This window comes from Phasianus colchicus, chromosome 4 (assembly GCF_987193195.1).
Source record: "Phasianus colchicus chromosome 4, bPhaCol1.hap1.1, whole genome shotgun sequence".
NCBI classification, from domain to species: Eukaryota; Metazoa; Chordata; class Aves; order Galliformes; family Phasianidae; genus Phasianus; species Phasianus colchicus.
In genome coordinates this window covers 28,693,900-28,713,741 of record NC_143439.1, presented here as the reverse complement: position 1 = coordinate 28,713,741, position 19,842 = coordinate 28,693,900, and the positions used below count along the sequence as shown (strand labels likewise).

Here is a 19,842-nt window from a genome sequence, read left to right as displayed (position 1 = left end):
TTTAACATGACATAATTATTCTAAGTTTAGTGGTGCTATTATGGTTAAATTATTTAGTTCAGTGCCTAAAGTCAACAACATCTACTTATTGCCATTAAAAAATGGAGACTAACTCAAAAATAGCTTCATGGTGCCACAAGTAAAGTCATTTGCTACAAGTAGTTATTCATCTCTGCAGAGACAGTAGTCTGCAAGCCAATTTGTAGGGGGGCAGAGGGCATCTGAAACACACAGAGATGGGAATTAATTTCACTGAGCTTATGTGCAGTTAATATTTGCAGAAACTAATATGCTTTGGATTTTTTGTTTTGTTTCATTTTGTTTTGTTTTTCCTGATGCATTCAACTACTCTCACTTCAGATTACTGGGTTCAAATGCAAGAAGTGTTTGTTTAGATAGTGTGAACGAATATCACAGCTGTAGCATATATTTTTTTCTCCTTTTGATCAACATTTTGGGAGGTATGGGAATAACTGTGCTCTGGCTAAACCTGAAGGACTATGTGGTTTTGTATTTTGTAGCAGTGGGAGTATATTTGTATGCATCAGTTAAGTGTGATCGCATTTCAAAAGGACTAGAATGTCTTCAGTTTCTCTGTGGAGAGGACATGAGCCTATGTTGTGTAGGCAGTTTAAAACATTTTATTGATTGGTGAATGGTTAGATGTAGCAGTTTTTAGGCTGACCTTAGTGCTCTATTGAGGGAAGCCTATATTCATGAAATCCATTATTTTGGAATTAATGCCAGCTTCCATCTCTTTCTTATGGGCATCCAGAAAAACTGGAGGAGATAAGGCATCGTCTTGGAGTGGTGGCACTAAAAAGGGGCTGGCAGTTGTTTAGGTAAATCAGCTTAACGAGAGGGAAAAAGTGAACATGGTCCTCGAAAACAGTGCAGACACAAAAGTGATGTGTTGATATATTGCCTTAGCATCTAATAGTACTACTACTATTCACCCTTAAATGGAGATCACTAGAGAGTTTGGTATCGTCTTAATGCTGCTGTTCATAATGAAGTTCAGTATTGTTGAGAAAGAAAGGCTTGTAGATCTGCTACAGCTGCTTCTACTTGGTATTCCTTCTGAGGTCCTGTCCAGTCTTAATAGGCTAGAATCTTGTGATGTGGGTGGGAGAAGTTGATTTGGTATATTACATTTCCAGGATCAGAACTGAACAGAAAGTTGTTTGAGAAATCAGACGTACTTGATTAATAGCTTGCTTTTTGTTTTAGAAGTATGAACATGCTATTATTTTTCATTAATTATGTAAAGTTACTTGAGTACTACACCAATGTTTTCCAAAAGTCATGTAAATAACTGTCATGATGGTTTCAGTGCACTTTATCTGCAATTTTGTAACCTCAATTTTACAAAACTAAGGAGACAGTCTGATTCTTTTACTCATATTTTGATGATGATTAATAATGATGATGTTTTGTGAGTAATTCCTCTGAATTTGGCCGTTCTTTTATCACTAAAGGAAATGTGTATGTTCTGCAGTGTTCCTGAATTAAGTTGAAAGAAGACCTTCAAAACAATTAATATCAAAGGTCTTTCGTCTGAAAAGGTCAAATGCCTTCAGCCTTCAAAATACAGAGCCTTTGTCCAAAATACTATCTAGATTATGAAGGAAAGAATATTGACAAATGGAACTCAAATAAGCCTGATTAAAATAGCTGCCTTGCAGCTGCTTTCTCCTTATAAAGTTATTCTGAAATTATTTCATGTACATCCCAGTTAGTGTATAGTGTAGAGTACATACAGCCTAAATTGCTAGAAAAATCTGTAAAAATGAAAAGGAAAACAGTTTTCAGTACTTCTTCATCTATCATGAATGAAGAAGAAAAGCAAAAAGACTCAAGCCTGTTTTTTTTCCCTTTTTATTTGTCATCTTGAAGAGATCAAAATTGCAAACAGTGCACATAACATCATTTTTAGAGAGATAAGAGGGTGCTCTGCTGCACCATAACAGGAACCAAAACTAGCTTTAAAATGGCATGAAAGTATCTATCCAAAAAGATTCCTAGCTGTAACATTAGTAAAATTGGAGCAGAGACAATCCCTATTAGACACATACGATCCAGCCAGCCATCACTACACAGCTGGACATTTGACAGGATGAAGGGAAAGCAAGTCAAAATCTCTATATAGAAATGAGTGTGAAAGACTGGAGCGTATTGCTCAACACAGCAGTTATAGGCTCTAATCAGGAAATGTTAACAAAAGTTACATTAGTCAAGTTAGCCTCATCCAGTGCTCAAACACAAGGGAAGAAATCAGAAGGCTTTGATATCTGAACAGGCAATATTCCTTCTGAATGGACATCATGATAAATGGCTGCGTGGAGAGCTTTCAACATATGTTGATAGTAATAAAGCTATGGAAGCCATTACTACATAATTTACATCTCAAATTTGATTTCTGTAGCAATACTCCCAGATGAACTGAAAAAATAGTTGATTGATTGTAATACTGAGGTAGGATAAAGAAATTGCAATGTACTCTCTTGTGAGGAACTGTCTTGTGAGAGTTTTGCAGGTGTCCAACAGGGAAAGAAGAGACTGCTTTATCTGCATAACTTGTATGTAGTTTGGGCAAGCTTCTGAAACTTTGTGGCCAGAGCTGTGACTGTTTTTAACTGGAAATTACAAGATCATCAAATCTGCATCTGGTAGCTTGCACGGAGTGGATTCATTTTTCTAACTCAACTTGCTTATCTGTGGGTAGTGCTGCAGACAGCTTTGAGAAAGACGTGGTTATGATGTGATGTACTTGGGAAAAGTAGCTTTGGGAGAACCAAGAGGTCAAAATTCAAAACAACAGCAGTAAAAAAGCCCACAGCAATAAATTTCAGATCATGTAAGGTAAACTTCATATTATTAGTAGTGAAACACGTAGCCCAGCTAACATAAAACAGAAGAAAATATTGCTTGTATTGTTTTGCCACATGGGGAGAAGAAAAAAGACAAACAGCATGAATAGGTAGAATAGAAGAAACCTCTGAAGGCTTAATCCTGCATCTGTCCTGCACTTGGGTATGCACACCTCACCCAAGTGTGTCCTACTCCTTTTCTGCTGTGGGTCTAATTCAATATCCTGTTTCCTGGCCATAGTCCAAAATACTGTAAAGCTGAGCACTACATATTATTTACTTATAAGTTTGCATTTAGTGGTACTGCCATTCTACAGAGCCTTGAATCTGGAAGGAGTGTTAACTATTTTGACCATATATTTGCTGTGGCAGAAGCCTTGCTGAGAGGCTGAAGTTTCAGCTCTGCTGAAATACTGTCTGGAAATAGACCTAAGCAGGCCTGTTCCTTTGAGTCTTCCTTACCACCAAGTAACAGGTCTTTGGCTTCTAGATATGCTAGTTGCAGTTAGATAACTAATATTCTGCTGATCTGCATGCTTAAGGGAACTTATTCTGCATGGTACCGATTTTATCTGTGAGCTTGTCATTCCTTTGTACCAGCCTCAGATGTGTACCATCTCTGCTTTCCATATCCTTCCTCTATAACTTCCAAGTCATATATGATTTTCACTGTGGTCATAATAGTTGTTCATTAACATTTCTCTTTCCTATGTGCTGAGGAATTTGCCTTTGAAACTTTTAATACAGTAGCTTGCTCACCTATGTTTTTTTAATTTCTTTCCTGAGAGACCATAGTTACCGATTCTTTGTATATGAAATCTGCATTTTGCCAGGTCTGCCCTTAACCTCCTCTGCTCAGATTTCTGAGCTTCATCGTTTTTCTGTCACTACTCTCAAAATTGTCTCCTTCTTTCATCCATCCATTAGGTCACACTGAATAAATGTCTATTGAAAACTTCTGCTGTATTGTTTGCCTAGCAGCTGTTTCTGGAGTTAGTGATATAGGTAGTGTTCTTTTAATGCACGTAAAAAGCCAGAGTGAAAGAGGTTGCATACAAGCTTGCACAGACAAAACTCAGCACAGCAGTTGGGGCCCAGCAGTTCTCTTACCACTGGGAAACCACGTCCATGTGCATTTGGGATTCAGCATGCCTTCTAACTTCATATAGCCGGTGCTACATGAAGGAATCCCCTGCCTCAAGACTAATGGCTGAAGGCATAACAGTGGTAAATGGAAAATGGGATTTTTTTCTTAGATAGCATGGTAATCTGGGAGTCAGATGGGCTACTGATTTATTTCACCTGACCAATTTACAGTGTATGTTAAAGAATGGATAATCTGGCAGGTGCACATACAGGAGGTGAGGGACTAGAAAGGAGAAATAGAAAACATCACCACTGGGAGATTTATGATGCCTTTGACAGATTATCTGTAATTTTCCAGTTAATCTATTGGGATTCTCCTCCATCTGCTAGGTGTAAACTACCAAAAACTAAGGGAGACACCAGTTGGCCTGGAGAAGCATGGCAAATTAACATAATTTTGTAAAAGGAGAGCCAAACAATGAAGGAAACTGGCTACAGAGAAAAGAAAGAAAAAGGGTCTTGAATGACATTGGCAACTAAAAGACAGTCCTTGAAAAGCAAAGCTCTCAGTTTAGGCTGACACTTTTCCACCTCAAAGATGCCTTTGTAAAAAGTCACTGTAGGAAGTTCTTCCTCTTCCTTCTCCCACCACTTCTGCTGCAAGTTTAGTATTTTCTCCTATGGAGTTTTGCTACCTTCCAGCTCCTGTGTAATGGAATGGTACCAGGCATACAGTTGCTGAGTTGCTCATTTTTTAAAAAAGATTAGTATTATTGTTATAGTGGACCTGAGAAGAATCATAATTCATGTAACACATTTATTTTAAAATGCATCTTCTATGACAAGCCTGCAGTTTGGTCTACCAAGCTATTACATGGTTGAAGAAAAAAAAGAAAAAGCAACCTGCAAGAATTAGTTGGAAAAATCAAGTCCAAGTTTATGTGCTTGGCAGCACTCCCTAATTGGCAAACAAAAATCCTGTGTTGCCAATCGTGTGATTGAGGTGATTGTGAGCAGTGAAACTGCGTCCCATCACAAGTGTGCTCTAAAGCTGGGTTAATGAATATTCATTGTGTGCACCCATCCAGTTGAATAGGGATGTCAAACATTGCAGAATTAGTAATTTTGTCCCAAGGTGAGGATTTGGAGTGTGCAGTAAATAAGAACTGATGTGCAGTAAATCAGGCCACACCTGAAATGAAAAGAAACAATGAAATGATAAAGAACTATCCATCTAGTGAAACAGAGATTTAAGGGGAGCCAAATGTTATACTAAGTATATAAATGTTATATTAAGTATTTTCATAAAACTAGGCAAATTAAGGTATCAAAAATAACTTTTAATTCAGGGATGTCTGAACTTTTAAGTGTTGAACTGTGCTCTAGAACATCTTTTTAATGGAAAATCATCTCTACAATACAACATTGTAAGGCATTCAATACCCTATTGTATAAAAGTGAAGCAGGTTCAGCCTTGAAGTTAACATCTGCTTGGGGAAAATGTACGAGATGAACAGAAAAAAAGTGCTCTCATTGCTAATCGCAGAGTGAGGAACTAAGAAAACAAGCTGAAGTGTCCTTGTTGAAACTAGGAGGAAAAAAGAAGATGACTTTTGACACTTGAGAGAGTCATGAGGAGCTATGGCTGGAGAATATGCTATGCAGTGTGAAGGGGCTTTTTTGCTGAAAGACTTGATACCCGGGTGTTGCTTTCAGTCTTTTTTGCCTCCTTCAGTAAAGGTCTCAGGTTAAAAAAAAAAAAAAAAAAAAAAAAAAAAAAATGGAGGAGAGAGAACAGGATGTGATTCCTTTTCTCAGAGGTGCCTCAGACATTGGCTAAATGAGTGGGTGACTAAGTACAGCACTGTACAAGGGCTGCAGGGACTGACTCTTGCAGCCGGGCTTTTTTGTCAGTCGTCTGCTCCAGGCAGGCTGTGTGCCAAATGCCTGCAAGGATTGCCAGTTGTACACCCTCCATGAGCACAAATGCACCAATACAGCCACAGGATAACTGCTATTCTACTGTTTTTGTGGCTTACTTTAAATTCTACATTGTTTCAGAGGTATTTAAAACAGTTTTTTCCCTATTTTCCTTGAAATGTCCTGTACAGAATTAGCAAAACTGTTTGCATTTTTTATAACAAACCCAAGCCAAGGATGTGTTATCACAAGTCAGGGAGATCCACCAAAAATATTTCTGCCTGATAACCGGAGAAGCACTTGGAGAGCATCTACAGCCACAGATGACGTTTTACACTCTCAAAAGAGTGAAGATGGAGATGTTTTTTGCAATTCCTGGGAGGGATGCTGAAAAACAGAAGAAAGGTGTGGGGGAATGTTTTTTGATTGCCTGTGGGTACTGCTTATTTCAGGTATTTTTACAAACCTATCCTCCCTGTGTGCTCTTCAGGAGACCAGGAAGCTTCAGTAGTTGACAAAGCAGTGTCTTTGACAGCCACAATACACAACAAGGATTTAAAACTCAGCAGGGCTACTTTTTCAGGAAACTGTGGAGTCATAAAACCTTTCTGCTTTCTCGAGGTGGGAGTAATAGACAGTGGTTTGTATTCATTAAAAGAGTCAGTATGGTAGGTGATTCAGTTACCATTTTCCTCCTGGTAGAAATTAGCTAAAATATTCCGATTAAGTGCATCCCCCAAACAGAAAAGTGGTTAAATATTGTCTCTGTTTGCAAGATTTTCTAAAGAGGGACAGAAAGTTTAAGCACACAAGTTAAAGCAGATGATCCTTAATGCTTTCCCAGTCCCTTCTGAGTTGATCAAGGGTTGCTATGCAACTTTTGATTACTGTTTTATGTGTAGTGTAAAGAGGAGAGGAATGGGGAAAGCACTGTTATAATAATAATAATTTAAAAAAAAATCTCAAAAAAACAGCCTTTTAATCTAATAGTATCCTTCTATGGGACAGTGGAGCATTCCATTTCGGGGGGGAGGGTAGGGGGGAGGGAGCTGGAATTTTAGAGGTCTTTGAGTACCTAAAGATGCAGATAAAAACCTAACAAGATTTTCAGAGATACAGCTCTTCAATGACATTTTGACTCTCAGCATACTCTAAAATCTCCATTAGGACCCAGTCTGCATGCTTAAGTGGCCAACAGCCTTAAATACTTAGCTCTGAGTGCCTAAACACACTATAGCTCTTTTCTGTCTCCTTAGAGTAGCCTACTAAAGAAGAATGTATCCAGTAACCATGTGTTACCATGGTCTCCTCAACCTAGCAGGATTTCTCCAACTCCAGTAAATGTTAGGGGAGCGAAAAGGCATTTTAAAACCTCTTAAGTTCATGATAGTACTCTTCTGTTTGGCATTAGATACATTCTGTTTTTGAGAATGTCCTTCTGCCACCCTCAAATGGCAGGAGGACTTTGAAGTGTACCTTTATGCAGGATGTGACCTGCTGGGTGAAAACCTGGATTCTGATGAAGTGACAGGCAATACCTACCCACCTTTAAGACAAAAAAGAGCTTTCAACCATGAAGTGATCAACTCAGTTGCTCCCTCAAGTTTGAAAATTTCCATGTGACCATATATACATTTTCAAAAACTGAAAATGTTCCAAAAATTTAAATGTTTTAGCTCAGGTACAAATTAGCTTTGTACAAATAATCAGATACAGGCCATAGTGGCTGAGGATATCTGATGGCATCTAACTTTTCTCCTGCTTTCATACGATACAGGTGTGTTAAAATATTTATATATTCATGTACCTTCTGATACTTGTGTGTCATTTTCATAGACTATGAATACAGCATTAGTATGACAGTGATGATGATAGCTGTTGCATTTGGTGGAAAAATGAAGTAACTCTTAAATTCCTGTTATTTTCTTGCTATAATAGCAATTAGAAGCTAAAAATAGCCAAACCTGAAATAGAAATACAGTCTAGTAATAAGTCTAATTTAATTGAGCGTTAACAAAACTGTAATATAAACTATTGTCAGGTAAGAACAACTATGGAGGGATCAGTGTTAATTGGAGATGAGATCTAAGCAAGCAGAAAAAAGGAATACCTGTGTAGATTTTATGTCCTGTCATGACATAAGGATCTTATTTTTGTGTTTGGTGATTCAAAAAGTATTAAATATTTTATTTTTGTTCTGATTTATTGCAGTCACTCTGCAAGCACTTGCATGAACATTTCTTAGTACATCTCTTAAAGCAGGGCCTTTTTGCATTTTCATGAAAAAATCTTTATTCATTGCTTTCAAGAGCGATGGGTGCCTAGAAATCCTGTAGCTTTAGGCCAGAGTGTAGCTTGTGCAGTATATAACATGGTGTTTTGATTTACTGCTGACCTGAAGGTTGTGTTAGGAACAAGGAATTAATGTGTTTTCCACTGTTTTCTGGGAGATGCATGGCATCTCTGAAATAAGTGTGTCTGGTTGATGAGATGTATGTACATGGGAATTATTTCTATTCTGCCCCCAGAATAGCAGTGGTTTGGAGAGAGAGTAAAGGTAGTAAGTGACATATCAGTTCTTGAATGAGTCAAAAAGAAGCATCTGAGCTATAGAATAGAAAGAGATTTGCTTCATAGGGCCGAGATTGTGGAGTTTTTAAAGTTGTGTTTTGATGAAGGAATATGTCCCCTGGATTGCCACCTCCTTCACTCCTGAGAAGGTGCTCTGCTTGGCTTTCACTCACTACTCTGTGGCCGCACTCCTCTCCCTCTGGGAAAATGGTACCAACATGTCCTTTAACTAGAAAGTCACTTTCAGAACTTTCCCTTCTTTGTTTTGGGTTCTTTTTGAATAACAGCAGGTTGCAGTTTCACCTGGCAGGCAGCTAAGTACCACACAGCCATTCTCTCACTCTCTCACAGCAGAACAGGGGAAAGAATCCAAGAAGTTGAAAGTGCAAGAACTCACTGGTTTAAGGAGAAAGGAAATCATCGAAGAAAAAAATAGTTAAATGATGCATAGTTAAATGCATCATTTGCAATTGCATGCCAGCAGCCAACTGATACCCAGGCAGTCTCTGAGCAATGGCAGCTCCTGGATCTTGGCCAACTCCCTGCAGTTTTATTGTTGCATATATGACATCTTATGGTGTGGCACAATATTTTGGTCCCTTTGGGTCACTTGTACTGATAGTGTCCCCTCCCAGCTTTGTGCATTGTATTGTGTCTGTGTGGCAAGGTAGCAGATGCTGCAGAGCGGGCTCTGTGAGGAGGGCCCAACGCTGTCCCATGTCAGAGCAGAACTGCTCATAGCAGTTGGCCATAAATTATACTACTCTTCCTTCTTTTTGCCCATGACAGTAACTGGTGAGTGTCCATATCTCAACCTATAAGGTTTTTTTTTTTATCATTTCTTTTCCCTGTACTTCTGAGGAGGGGCAGTAAGGGAAATGTGTGTGGGAACTTAGCTACATATCAGTGTGAAACCACCACAGGAAGAAAATTCACTGGCTTATGAGGGAGAGTACAGCATTATAAAACAGAGCCAATAACAAGCCCACTTGTTATTGTAGACCACTACATCACATAAGGCAACTCTTAAATGTACCTTTTTCTATCTTACTCTAACTGAGCAGTTCTTTCCATGTTTCTCATTCTCAACGCAGACCCAGAACTCTCACCCTCTGATAAAAAGGTGCTCCCTTCTAACTTCTTCACTTTCACAGGCTTTTCTCCTGCCTATGTTGGCCTTAGTACAACCAGCCCTTTTTCTTCTCTGGTAACTGTTCCTCACCCAGAACGACAACAGCCATCTCTCCTCACATCCTTTGTCTTCCTGAACTAAACAGATGTTTTCATCCTCTGTCACATGGAAAGCTTTGCTTTTCTTTGGTCAGTGTAGAGTCTCACTCTTATCCTACAGCAAGTTCTATGAATAGAAATGAATTGTGCAGTATTCCAGGAGCACATCTCTTTTGGATCCTCAACCAAAAATACATCCTAGGGTCACATTTCCCTTTTTCTCAGCAGTATCCCTTTGGCTGTTTGTCTGTCATTCACAAATGCTAATGTTTGGCATATGACCATGCTATTTCTGTGTCAGTTCTTTTGCACTATTTAATTTGATTGCATTTCCACTGTTTGTTCTCAAGGTTATCCAGTCCATCTGTCTTGTTATCTCACTCTTCCTCTACACTTAACAAAGCCTGTGAGATTTGTAGCTAACATTTCACTACTTTTTAAGGCAATCATTAATGGAAACTGGTCCTAAAATTTGTCCCTAAAGATCCTTATTAGGAACTTCCCTTCAGCCTGGTCCTTCTTCTTTTAATGCAATATATAGCTGTACTATGTTTTACACTGTCTTACCTTACTCCTCATATATTAATCCCCATCTATTTCAGCTTAACTAAGATTCTCTCACATGGCACCTATGAAATGCTTCACTGAAGCTTCAATCAATTACATTATCTTATTTTTTGTGCAAAGAGAACAATATTCATGAGCTAGATCAGATTTCTTTGATACAATTTCTCTTTGAAAATCTTGTGTTACATTTCAATGCATTTTCCATTTATCTCCATGTAGTTAACGTTTTCTTCTGCTAATATTTGTTCTGAAATTGTGCATGCCATTGAGGTCAGGCCTCTCCCTTTATCGAAGCTTGCCCTCTTGAAATTACAAACTGTCATCCTGGGACCATTGTTGTTTACCCTTCTGTTTAAAGGAAATCAACTCATGATCACTAGATTCAGGTTATCTTCTTCGACCTGTGCTTTTGCAATGGCTTTATTTTTTTACCAAAACAAAATCTAACATAACTTCTCCTGCTGCTTTGGAGAATGTGTGATGACAAAATAAATCAGCTATTTCCAGGCATATCTGGGTCTTAACCTCATTAATAGCATTTTTTCTTCAGTTTATATCTGATATTCTTTCCATAATGCTACACTCCTGGTAATGTTTCTCACTTAATAACATTGAAATTTATGTCATTGTCCAAAACCTACAGTACACTGTATGAACCCTTAACAATTTGCAGACACCTTAGTTTTCCATAGAGTAGTATTTGCTGATAACTGGCAGAAATAAGAAGGCAAATTCATTTGTAGCAAACCTTTCCTGAAACAGACAATGCAAATCTGAGTCTAAGTGGCATGTAAAGAGTACAAAAGCTGCCTATTAGAGTGGCACTTGTCATTGTCCTTGCACTGCCAGTTTGTATCAAAACAGTACATGCACGATGCAAAGCAAAGTAGGGGTCCTATCTCTGCTGAAGCTGCTCTGCCTGTCATGATTAGCAGCTGAGATCTCCACCTAAGTTGTATGAACCCAGCAGAATCCATCTGCTAAACCATCTGTGGGACGAGTCACTAAAATTATAGCCCATCTGTTGTTTCACTGCCACTAAGTTTGCCTGCCAGCCTCATCCTCCCTCTATTATCAGAATACTTGTCTTTCCATGTGGTCCTCCTCTTCTCTCTCTCCTCATTTTTATTATTCATGTGTGTTTTTAATTTGTTTAGGTTTTTCTTTTGTTTGTTTGTTTGTTTTTGTAAAGACATTGAGGGAGGTTGTATTCTTACTGGCCTCCAGTCAGCCAAGAACAAATTGCTCCGAGCAGAGCATAGGTCCGTTATGTACAATGTCATTGCTGGAGCAGTTCCTGGGCCTTCAGAAACCAGGCAGAACCAGAGAAGTCAAACTTCTCACCAGTGACAGATGGAGATAGGCTGTCTGCACAAAGCTTGGAATTGTGGTTTGCTTTGTAAGACTCTGCCCAAGCCACCAAGACTTGGCACAGTTTGGCTAACACAGTCCCCAGCAATGTGATGTTATTTAAGGAAGATTCATTTCTTCCAGAGATAAGCAGTGTGATGTTAAGACACAAAGAGAGCAGAAATGCAGACTGGAACATAAAAATTCCAGATGAATCACAAATTCTAGGCCCATCTTCAACTGTGCTGTACCAGCAGAGCTCATTTCAGGCAAGAGATCAAAATTATTTTACACTAGTTAAGTTTCTCTCCCACATCTAATCTCTCACAAGGGGTTACAAGAAATTTAGATTGTGATCTGACCTTTCCTCACTCTTCAGGAAAGTATTTTTCAAGCATTATTTATTTATAATTTTGAAAATTCAATCTTCCCTTTAATGTCATACTCTAAAACAAAACGAATAACAAGAAATATCCTTTCACCTCTCTTCTCTGACCTATCTTTTTTATGCCTGTGAAACAGTGTTTTTTTCACTGGAGGACCAGCTTTGGCTCACCATCAGCCATGAGACAGTACTGTGACAGTGGGGATGGACAAAGAGAGAGGCTGTATGCAAAAAAGCAGGTTGATTTTTTTTTCAGCAAAAGGCTTCAGCTTTCACTCTCCCTTGTCTTGAACCAATCTGTCCACTGCATTTAGAAGGACCTAGAGAGCTTGATCACTTCATTTAGGCTCTTGGATTGCATGCATAAAATAAAGTGGTTTGAGACCCCTGCCCTCTATACCCACTCTTGCTTCTTTTTTGTCTAGGTTTGAATTCACCATCACCACCACCACCACCATGAGATGTTAAAATGATTAATTTTCCTCTTAAAAAATTTAAAAGGCAGCAACCTGTGCTTTTAATTTTCATATTGGCTAGTTCTTAGCTTCAGCCTCCACCCACTGGTTCTTGTTAGAATTTCATCTGCTAGATTAAAGGGCTTTCTCCTGTCAGATATCCTATATAGGATAGGAATTTATATAGGAATTTATATTCCTGCACTTGGGAACATCAGAGATCAAGATAAGAACATAAGCAGCACTGAATACTGTTGCACTTTAGGAGAGGATGGGCTTAAAAAAAGAGGATGGGCTGATATGATCACTTTTCACAAAGGAAGTGCAAATAAGAGCAGTGTTCTCTCTTGGCAAACAGACTGGAGAAATAACAGCATTAGTGCAAACCTGGAAAACAGAGATTTCTTGGCTGTTTTGAAAAACTGTATTTTTGGTCTTTTGTGCAACATTCACTTTAAAGGCAATACTTGTTTAGTAACACCTATCTCAAGCAAGAGCCAGGACCCTCAAGACAGGAGTTAATGGAAATCTTCAGTAGAAAGGGAAGTTAAATGTAAAACAATTAGTAGAAGAACCAAGGAACAGAATTAACTCAGTTCACGGATGAGGAGTGTGAAAAAGTAAAATCACTAGGTATATTTGGGCCCACGGATCTAGTCCAATTTTCAGATGTGCTATTCTGGAAGAGTTAAAAGTATTATCATTTGGCATATAGAGGCAGTACTGTTCAACAAGTACATGTTTCTGTTGGAATGGATGCATCGATCTAAAAACAAAATCCAAGATACACAAATTATCTATGTTTAGTGGTTTCTCAGTGTCTATCAGACATGCATCTAGGCATTCAGTTCGTTAGACTTGAGCTTTTGAAAGCTCCAATGAGCTTGACAACCTGCATGCAGCAAGACTGGGATAGTTTTCCTTGCTTACCCATTGATAACCACTAAATCTATTCTGGGAACTCAGGTTTGGAATCGAGGCCATTCCTGGCCCACGCACTCTCCTGAAAACCTGGTCATTGCACACTCCTGTGGCATCTCCTGTCCTTGACTTTTTAAGAGTTTTTATGTTCAGCTGAAGCACGTAGAAAATAACTTTAAACTTGTGGCAAGGAAGCTACAAAATGTAATACTCAAGAAAGACTCGCTGAGTGCTTTTTTATAGAGAGAACATTAAAAAATCATTTGGACTCTGCAAGCAAAAATAAAAATGGTCAGGGTAGTCTCTTGATGCTTGGCTAACCTACAAAGCTGCCAGGATATTTACCTGCATACAGTCAGTGAGATAGCACTGCTCAGAAAGGGTAGCAGAACTGTGTCTCAGTACAATTCAAAGATGTGACATTCCTCAGCAAAGAAACACAGTAGAACAGCAAGATGGGACAGAAGTATGGTTATGGCCAGCAGCTGCCAATTACAGTTTGTTCCCTTGTCCCTTTTTGGACAGAAAGCTTGTATCCAGCAGGCACCTGGAGCACAAGTGTGTGAAACAGAAAGAGATAACCTCTCAAAAATAAGCATCCCTTGCATAGAAAACTTAAATTTTCTTGTCCTTCTACACGTGATTTTAGTGCTAGAGAGGACTGTTGCGATCATCCATTCTGAGCTAACTCTAATCTCTGTCTAGGAAAGAATGAGCAGGGAAAAAAAAGTAGGTGAAGGGAGTGAGTAATCCAGGGGTGTGTCAATACAAACTGCTCTTTGAGGACATGGAGGAGTAGACGTCTGTGGTCTGTAAGATAAGAAGAAGAAATGAAGTAAATAAAACAGCTATTTGTGCAAATATAGTTGGTGGAAGTGCAAGCGAGAAGGGGCATGGAGAAGTCCTCCAGATGAGGGACAGTTTCCTTGGTGGACAGAGTAGTATTGTTGTCTGATACGTAGTTTCATTTTCCTTGTAACAGGAATAATTCAGGGAGGTGCAAGGTGCAGCAGGCACTGTTTCACTTTCCAAAGTTGGGACACTGATCAGGAACGGTTAGAAGATGCAGTGTGGTACTTTCCCCAATACAAAGAGGGATGGAAGGTCAATACTGATGTCATGCAGAATAGTGTGATGCAACAATCGTGGGGTGAATGCTGAATTCACCTGCTCAGGAAGCAGGAACAGCGTAAGCAGTGACAGACTTTGATGAGACCTAGCTCTATGCCTTGCGTGTTTGCTGTGCTCCCTCATGGAACTGGCGTGGGCATTTCTGCATGAAGATACACTGTATAGACGTGGTGTGTGCTCAAAGCTCAGGTATCTCTAACATACCGCTGTGTAGACATGATGTAAAATTAAGATCCATTTATTTTTTTGGTACGATAGCTTGTAGCTCAGGATGCAGGACTGCAAATGAATCCATGTGCTAACTGCTACAGGCCAGGAAGACCTTCTGGTCTCTGTTTGTTCTTGGCTACTAGGCTTGCTCTAGGCTATTCCTTTGACATGTGTCTGTAATGTGTAAGACCCGTCTGCATCTGTGTAGTTTTCAGTGCTAGTAATTTGAGAAAAATAAGCTGAAGGACCAGTGCAGCCAGGAATGAAATAATCCTGTTATCTTCAATAAACAACAGTTTAAGATTAATATACATACTTACTCTACATTTTATTATCTGCTTCCTGAACCTCTACCACCAAATATAAATTTGGACATTTAAAATTCCAAATCACTTTGTTATGCTAAAGAACATTAAGGGGAAGGAGAAGGGGGAGTGGTGTTTGACTGCAATATATAAGTTTCATAAGGAAGAAACTAAGGGGAAAGAGGGGCTCTGAAACTCGAGGTATCAAAGCAAAACCAGAAGCACTTAGGAGACTGTTTCAAATGTAGTGTAATTCAGTGCAAGTTCTTGAGCTCACTGACGAGGCTCAAAAAAAGATGAGAAAAGTGAAGGGATTCTTAATACCAGGAGATTGAAATACAAGATCTAACTATATTAGATCCCTGTGAACACACGATTCCTAGACAAGCTGGACATTGCCTCCATATTAAATTGTTCTAAGAGTCAGGGACTGGGGAGCACCAGCATAAAGTGTTCTGTAGAGAGAAGTTGCTTGGCACAGACATTCCATCTCCTTGTTACATCTCCCTTAACATGTGCATGTGTTACTGTGGATGCAGATAATCTGAAAGTTCAAGACTGGAGATGATATCCCTTGCCACCTGTTCTTGTTTTGGCTGGGATAGAGTTTATTCACAGTCAAGAGAGAAACATCTAAGGTTAACTATCTTTGCTTAGACATGTTGCTGTGGGAGGTGCCACTACAAAGGAAGCCCATATGACTGGCTTAGTCACAATGCCTAACTACTAAACTGCTGCCATTAGTATGGGGTGAAAGCCATGTTAATTGTCTAGAACCTTTCTCCAGTCTAACTGTGTGCCCTAATATATATCTGAGCATGACTTCCATTAAAAATGTATATGATCTATGCAACAACCAGGCAGAAAACTCTACCCAAAAGATATTTGGTTTGCAAAAGAATTTCCGGGAATTTCTGAGCAGCTCTCCTTTGAAGAGATGAATTTCTTAAAATTATTTAAGAGAAGTAAATAGCTTAACACAATATGCCAGCTAATTTGTTTGACAGCTGATGAAGAAAGAGTGGGGAGGGCAGTGTGGAGAAAAATGATTCACTGGAAAATATTTGCCTTCTGCAGAAGTAGTCAAATAATGACAGGTCCCAGTCAGAAATAAAGTAGTCATAAAAAAAAGATTCATTGCATAATTTACTTGAAACAAATAATGTGACCACCTCTATTCCTCAGCTACAAAAACAAATTTACCTAATAGCATATGACAGATCTTTCTTATGAAAATATATTGCTATACAGTCAGCATGTACATTTTTAAAGGAACTGGCATTGGGAAAAAAAGCATCCTTCAAGCACTTAATAAAAGAGATTTTTCTTTATGACTTTAATTTTAAATGCATTAGGAAAATCACTTGATTCTCCTTATCCGCTGCCAGATTTTGAATAACTGACTTTCAAAGCACTACAGTGCTTGGGCTAATTTAATATTCTAAGAGGAAACATGTCAGAGCAGCATGTGGTATCAGCCACAATGGTTTGAGAGTTTATCATTATGTAAAAACAACAGCATCATCATCAGATCACAACATGAGAGATGGGGACTGATGCAGGCTCATCACAGAAGAAGGAATCTTTGTCGATCTTACCAGTCTTTCAGCAAACATGTTTGCTTTATGACTGTCAGTTGTGAGCAGCACTAGCCATAGATCTCCTCACAATCTTAGTTCAGCATTTGGATCGAACTGCGTTCTGACTTGAAGTAGAGACAGACCTTCCAAATGGTTCATAGTGTTTTGCTCTTTATAGTGGAACAAAGCTGAGTCAATATCATGTTTTTATAAATGCTGCTTTGTTCGTTTGAGTCTGTCTGGAGGGGATCCTGCCAGCAGTTTGTCACGCCTTTTGTCTGAAATTTCTCCAGAGCAAAAATATACTGCCCATAAACTGTGCCTAAGGCTTCTGTAATCTTTAGAAACCATTTGTAACCATCTAAATGTTGCTTTTGGCAAATGGATTTGGTCAAAAGAAAAGTATGCAAATTCTCATGAATTCAAGTCCAGAGTAAATTTGTCCTAATCTTCCATGTAAACAATTTAAGACGTGAAATACCTTTATCATCTCACCAATAAGAGAGTGAACAAACCGCCAACAGAAACGTTTATGGGGAGAAATCTCTTTTACACTTTGGAAACTATACATGGAATTTTCTAAATTCTAAATGCCACTGTTACACAAATGACAAAGAATATGAAACTGGAAGAGCCACTGCCTGATATCTTTGTCATCAGTCAGGGGAACAGAGGAGTGCTGTGTCTTGCACAAGTTAGTACCCAAGAGTGAGTAAGCACAGGAGGACTGGTGTTTTATGGCTGCAGCCTTTAAGGGATGTTTATTAACTTATTCATGGATGCAGATGTTGATTTTGAGGGCAATGGAAAAAGATGTCAGTTCCAAGGGACTCTCTGCTGTCTATTGTGTTTTCTATGTCTTCTACCAAGACAGTTCCTCAGTAAAGATTTGCTCTCTTAATTGCTTCTCCATTCTCACATTAATATAAGCTCATCAAACAAATGGAGCTTTGATCAGGGTGTAGTGGGCAACAGAAGAGTTTGCTGTCTTGCTCTGAATATCTGTAGATATACAATCTAATTTAAACTGGTGGCACAGCATCCCACTAGTCAGTGAGGGGTATAAATGTACCTCACGTAGTGATTCTTCCTGTCCTCAGGTCTACTCCTGGTTCTGCTTCCCACGAACTCAAGTATGCTATCTGAGTTATTACCCTTGTAAGTGTATTTGTGCATCAGAGGAAATAATTCCAAATTTATCTGATAAGCAGGATCTCTAAGCAAAATAAAAAGACGTACAACCCTCAGTTTCACCCTACTGCACAATATTAAAAACACTTTTATCCTCCAGAAACAGTATGCTCTCATTTGTCTAGAGACACAGTCCTTCCTTCACTCCTCTTTGTAGCATTGTTTATTTATAAAGGTATCCAGCTCCTGAGTTCTTTGAGGTCTTCTGCATAATGTTTGTGTTTCAAATGGGTTTTATTACTGTCATCTTAGTCTCGAAGTCCTCATCCCAAGTAGGCCATTACATTAATTCTGTGCTGGGTAACTTCAGCCCAGTGACTTTAAGGCACTGTTTATTTATTGTTAAAGCCTGAGATGATTTTGTCTTGTGGAAATACAAGCATCCTCTAGACTTCATGCCTTCAAGGCTATTTTTTAAGCTGAAGTCTTTTTCTTATCAGAGAGTTGCACAACTTCACTGCAGCACAATGTGAAGGCCTTTAAAAAATCAGAAGTGATTTATGCAAAAGATTTTTCACTAATCCCTCCTCAAATACCACATTTCTGAGAGACATTTGAGGAAAGTAAGCTCTTACTTCCCACAAATATTTATACAGCCTCAATACAGCTATAAAGGCAGAAGAGGCAAGTCAATGATGAAATAGAAATGTTTCTAGGCAAAAATATTTACTTATGGGAAAATGCATCCCGAGGCTTTAGAAAAATAAATGGCACGATAGAAACACAAATAGCACAGAAACTCTATTAAGTATCAGTTTGAGTTTGCCCACTGCGAGTGCTATCTTGTTTCCTGTCCTTTTCCACAACTCTTACCATGGCAGAATGAGAGCAGGGCCAATACCAAAATTAGCTGCTTGTTGGGTGCTGGTAGTTGTGATGAGACCCACGAGTCTGGTCAGTTAGCTTTAGTTCAGGAAATACGGAGACACTGTTTTCAAAGATGAGTGTTTCAAATGAAGTTTCACACTGCATATTTAATCTTAAATGCACGGGCTGCTATATGCTTAGCACTTCACTTATTTATGATATTATTTAGTTCTGAAACTGCACGAACTTTCATTAAGAGTCAAATGGAAAGTCTTCCATTTTATCTTTGAGAGCATAGTTTTTCTCTTCAAAACCCTTGTTGTGATATGTGGAACACAGAATGCTCAGCTACTCAGACTGAATACATTTTCCGTTCAAATTGAAACATTTACTATGAGGGCAAAAAATGTCCATTCAGAACCAGATACAGGATTTGTCAGAATGAAAAGTTATAGAAAGTTTTCCTCAAATTTAGTAAGAAGCACCTAGACTAGCTTCTTTTGGCTCTTCATTTGGCAAATAAGAAGGGATAGACCAGGGAAATGTGCTTCTCTTCCATTCTGAATCAAATGTTTATTGCCACTTCCCTGAATCACTTGATAAAAGATGAGATACCCATAAAACTTACTTACCCATTAAATGAGAACAGGATTAAGTTGCTGCAGGGTATGTAGTACAAGAATTGTTTGAAATCAAAAGGAAGTCAAAGAATCATTTATTAAGAAATAAGCAAAATTGTTTAAAAAAAAATGAAAGATTAGCCAGAGTGATTTCTGAGGATGAGGTTTGCTCCTCTTTGATTATTAAAGAAGAGAGAATAACAGAGCAAGGAAGTGTGTCTCAGGTCACTTTGGAGCCTGCTTGTAACTTTGTTACAGAATTAGTTTTAATGTGTGACATACTCAATCACTGTGCCTGCCTCAGTGGCAGCCATTTGGTTCCTCCTATTCATTTGACTGTCTATCATGTTTAAACTCTTCGATCTGGCACTTACATATTGCTGTAGATGTTGTGATTGTCTCTTTATAAGGCAAGGGTGCATTAACTGCTTTCTCCTCTTCTTAACAGTTCTTTTTTTTTTTTCTCAGTATGAGAGAATTAAGAATAAGCAGGTGCTGGTGGCCGAGCTCAAAAGGGAAAAGGGAAATCTGGGCAGAAAACATATAAGGAAGATTGAAGTAACTGTGGAGAAAGCAATATGCAGAATAATAGGTTTTGGCTGTAAAAACATAACTTTAGCTAATTCAGGCTGATTGTATTTGT

At 38.7% G+C, this 19,842-nt stretch overlaps 1 protein-coding gene across 25 annotated transcripts in view; it reads left to right on the top strand.

The window, feature by feature from the left end:
• Nucleotides 1-19,842, top strand: part of LOC116231129 (uncharacterized) — a 329,878-nt gene that overhangs the window by 230,402 nt on the left and 79,634 nt on the right. For 3 of the 25 annotated variants that reach the window (XR_004167370.2, XM_090139049.1, XM_090139050.1), the window contains exon 1: nucleotides 14,276-14,675. The exons of the other annotated variants lie outside the window; for them this stretch is intronic. Coding sequence is in view for 2 of the 3 variants with exons in the window: in XM_090139049.1 (XP_089995175.1) it covers nucleotides 14,608-14,675 (68 nt within the window). In the remaining variant the exon portion in view is untranslated. Of the gene's footprint in view, nucleotides 1-14,275; nucleotides 14,676-19,842 lie in introns of those variants that run through there. 25 annotated transcript variants of the gene reach the window in all.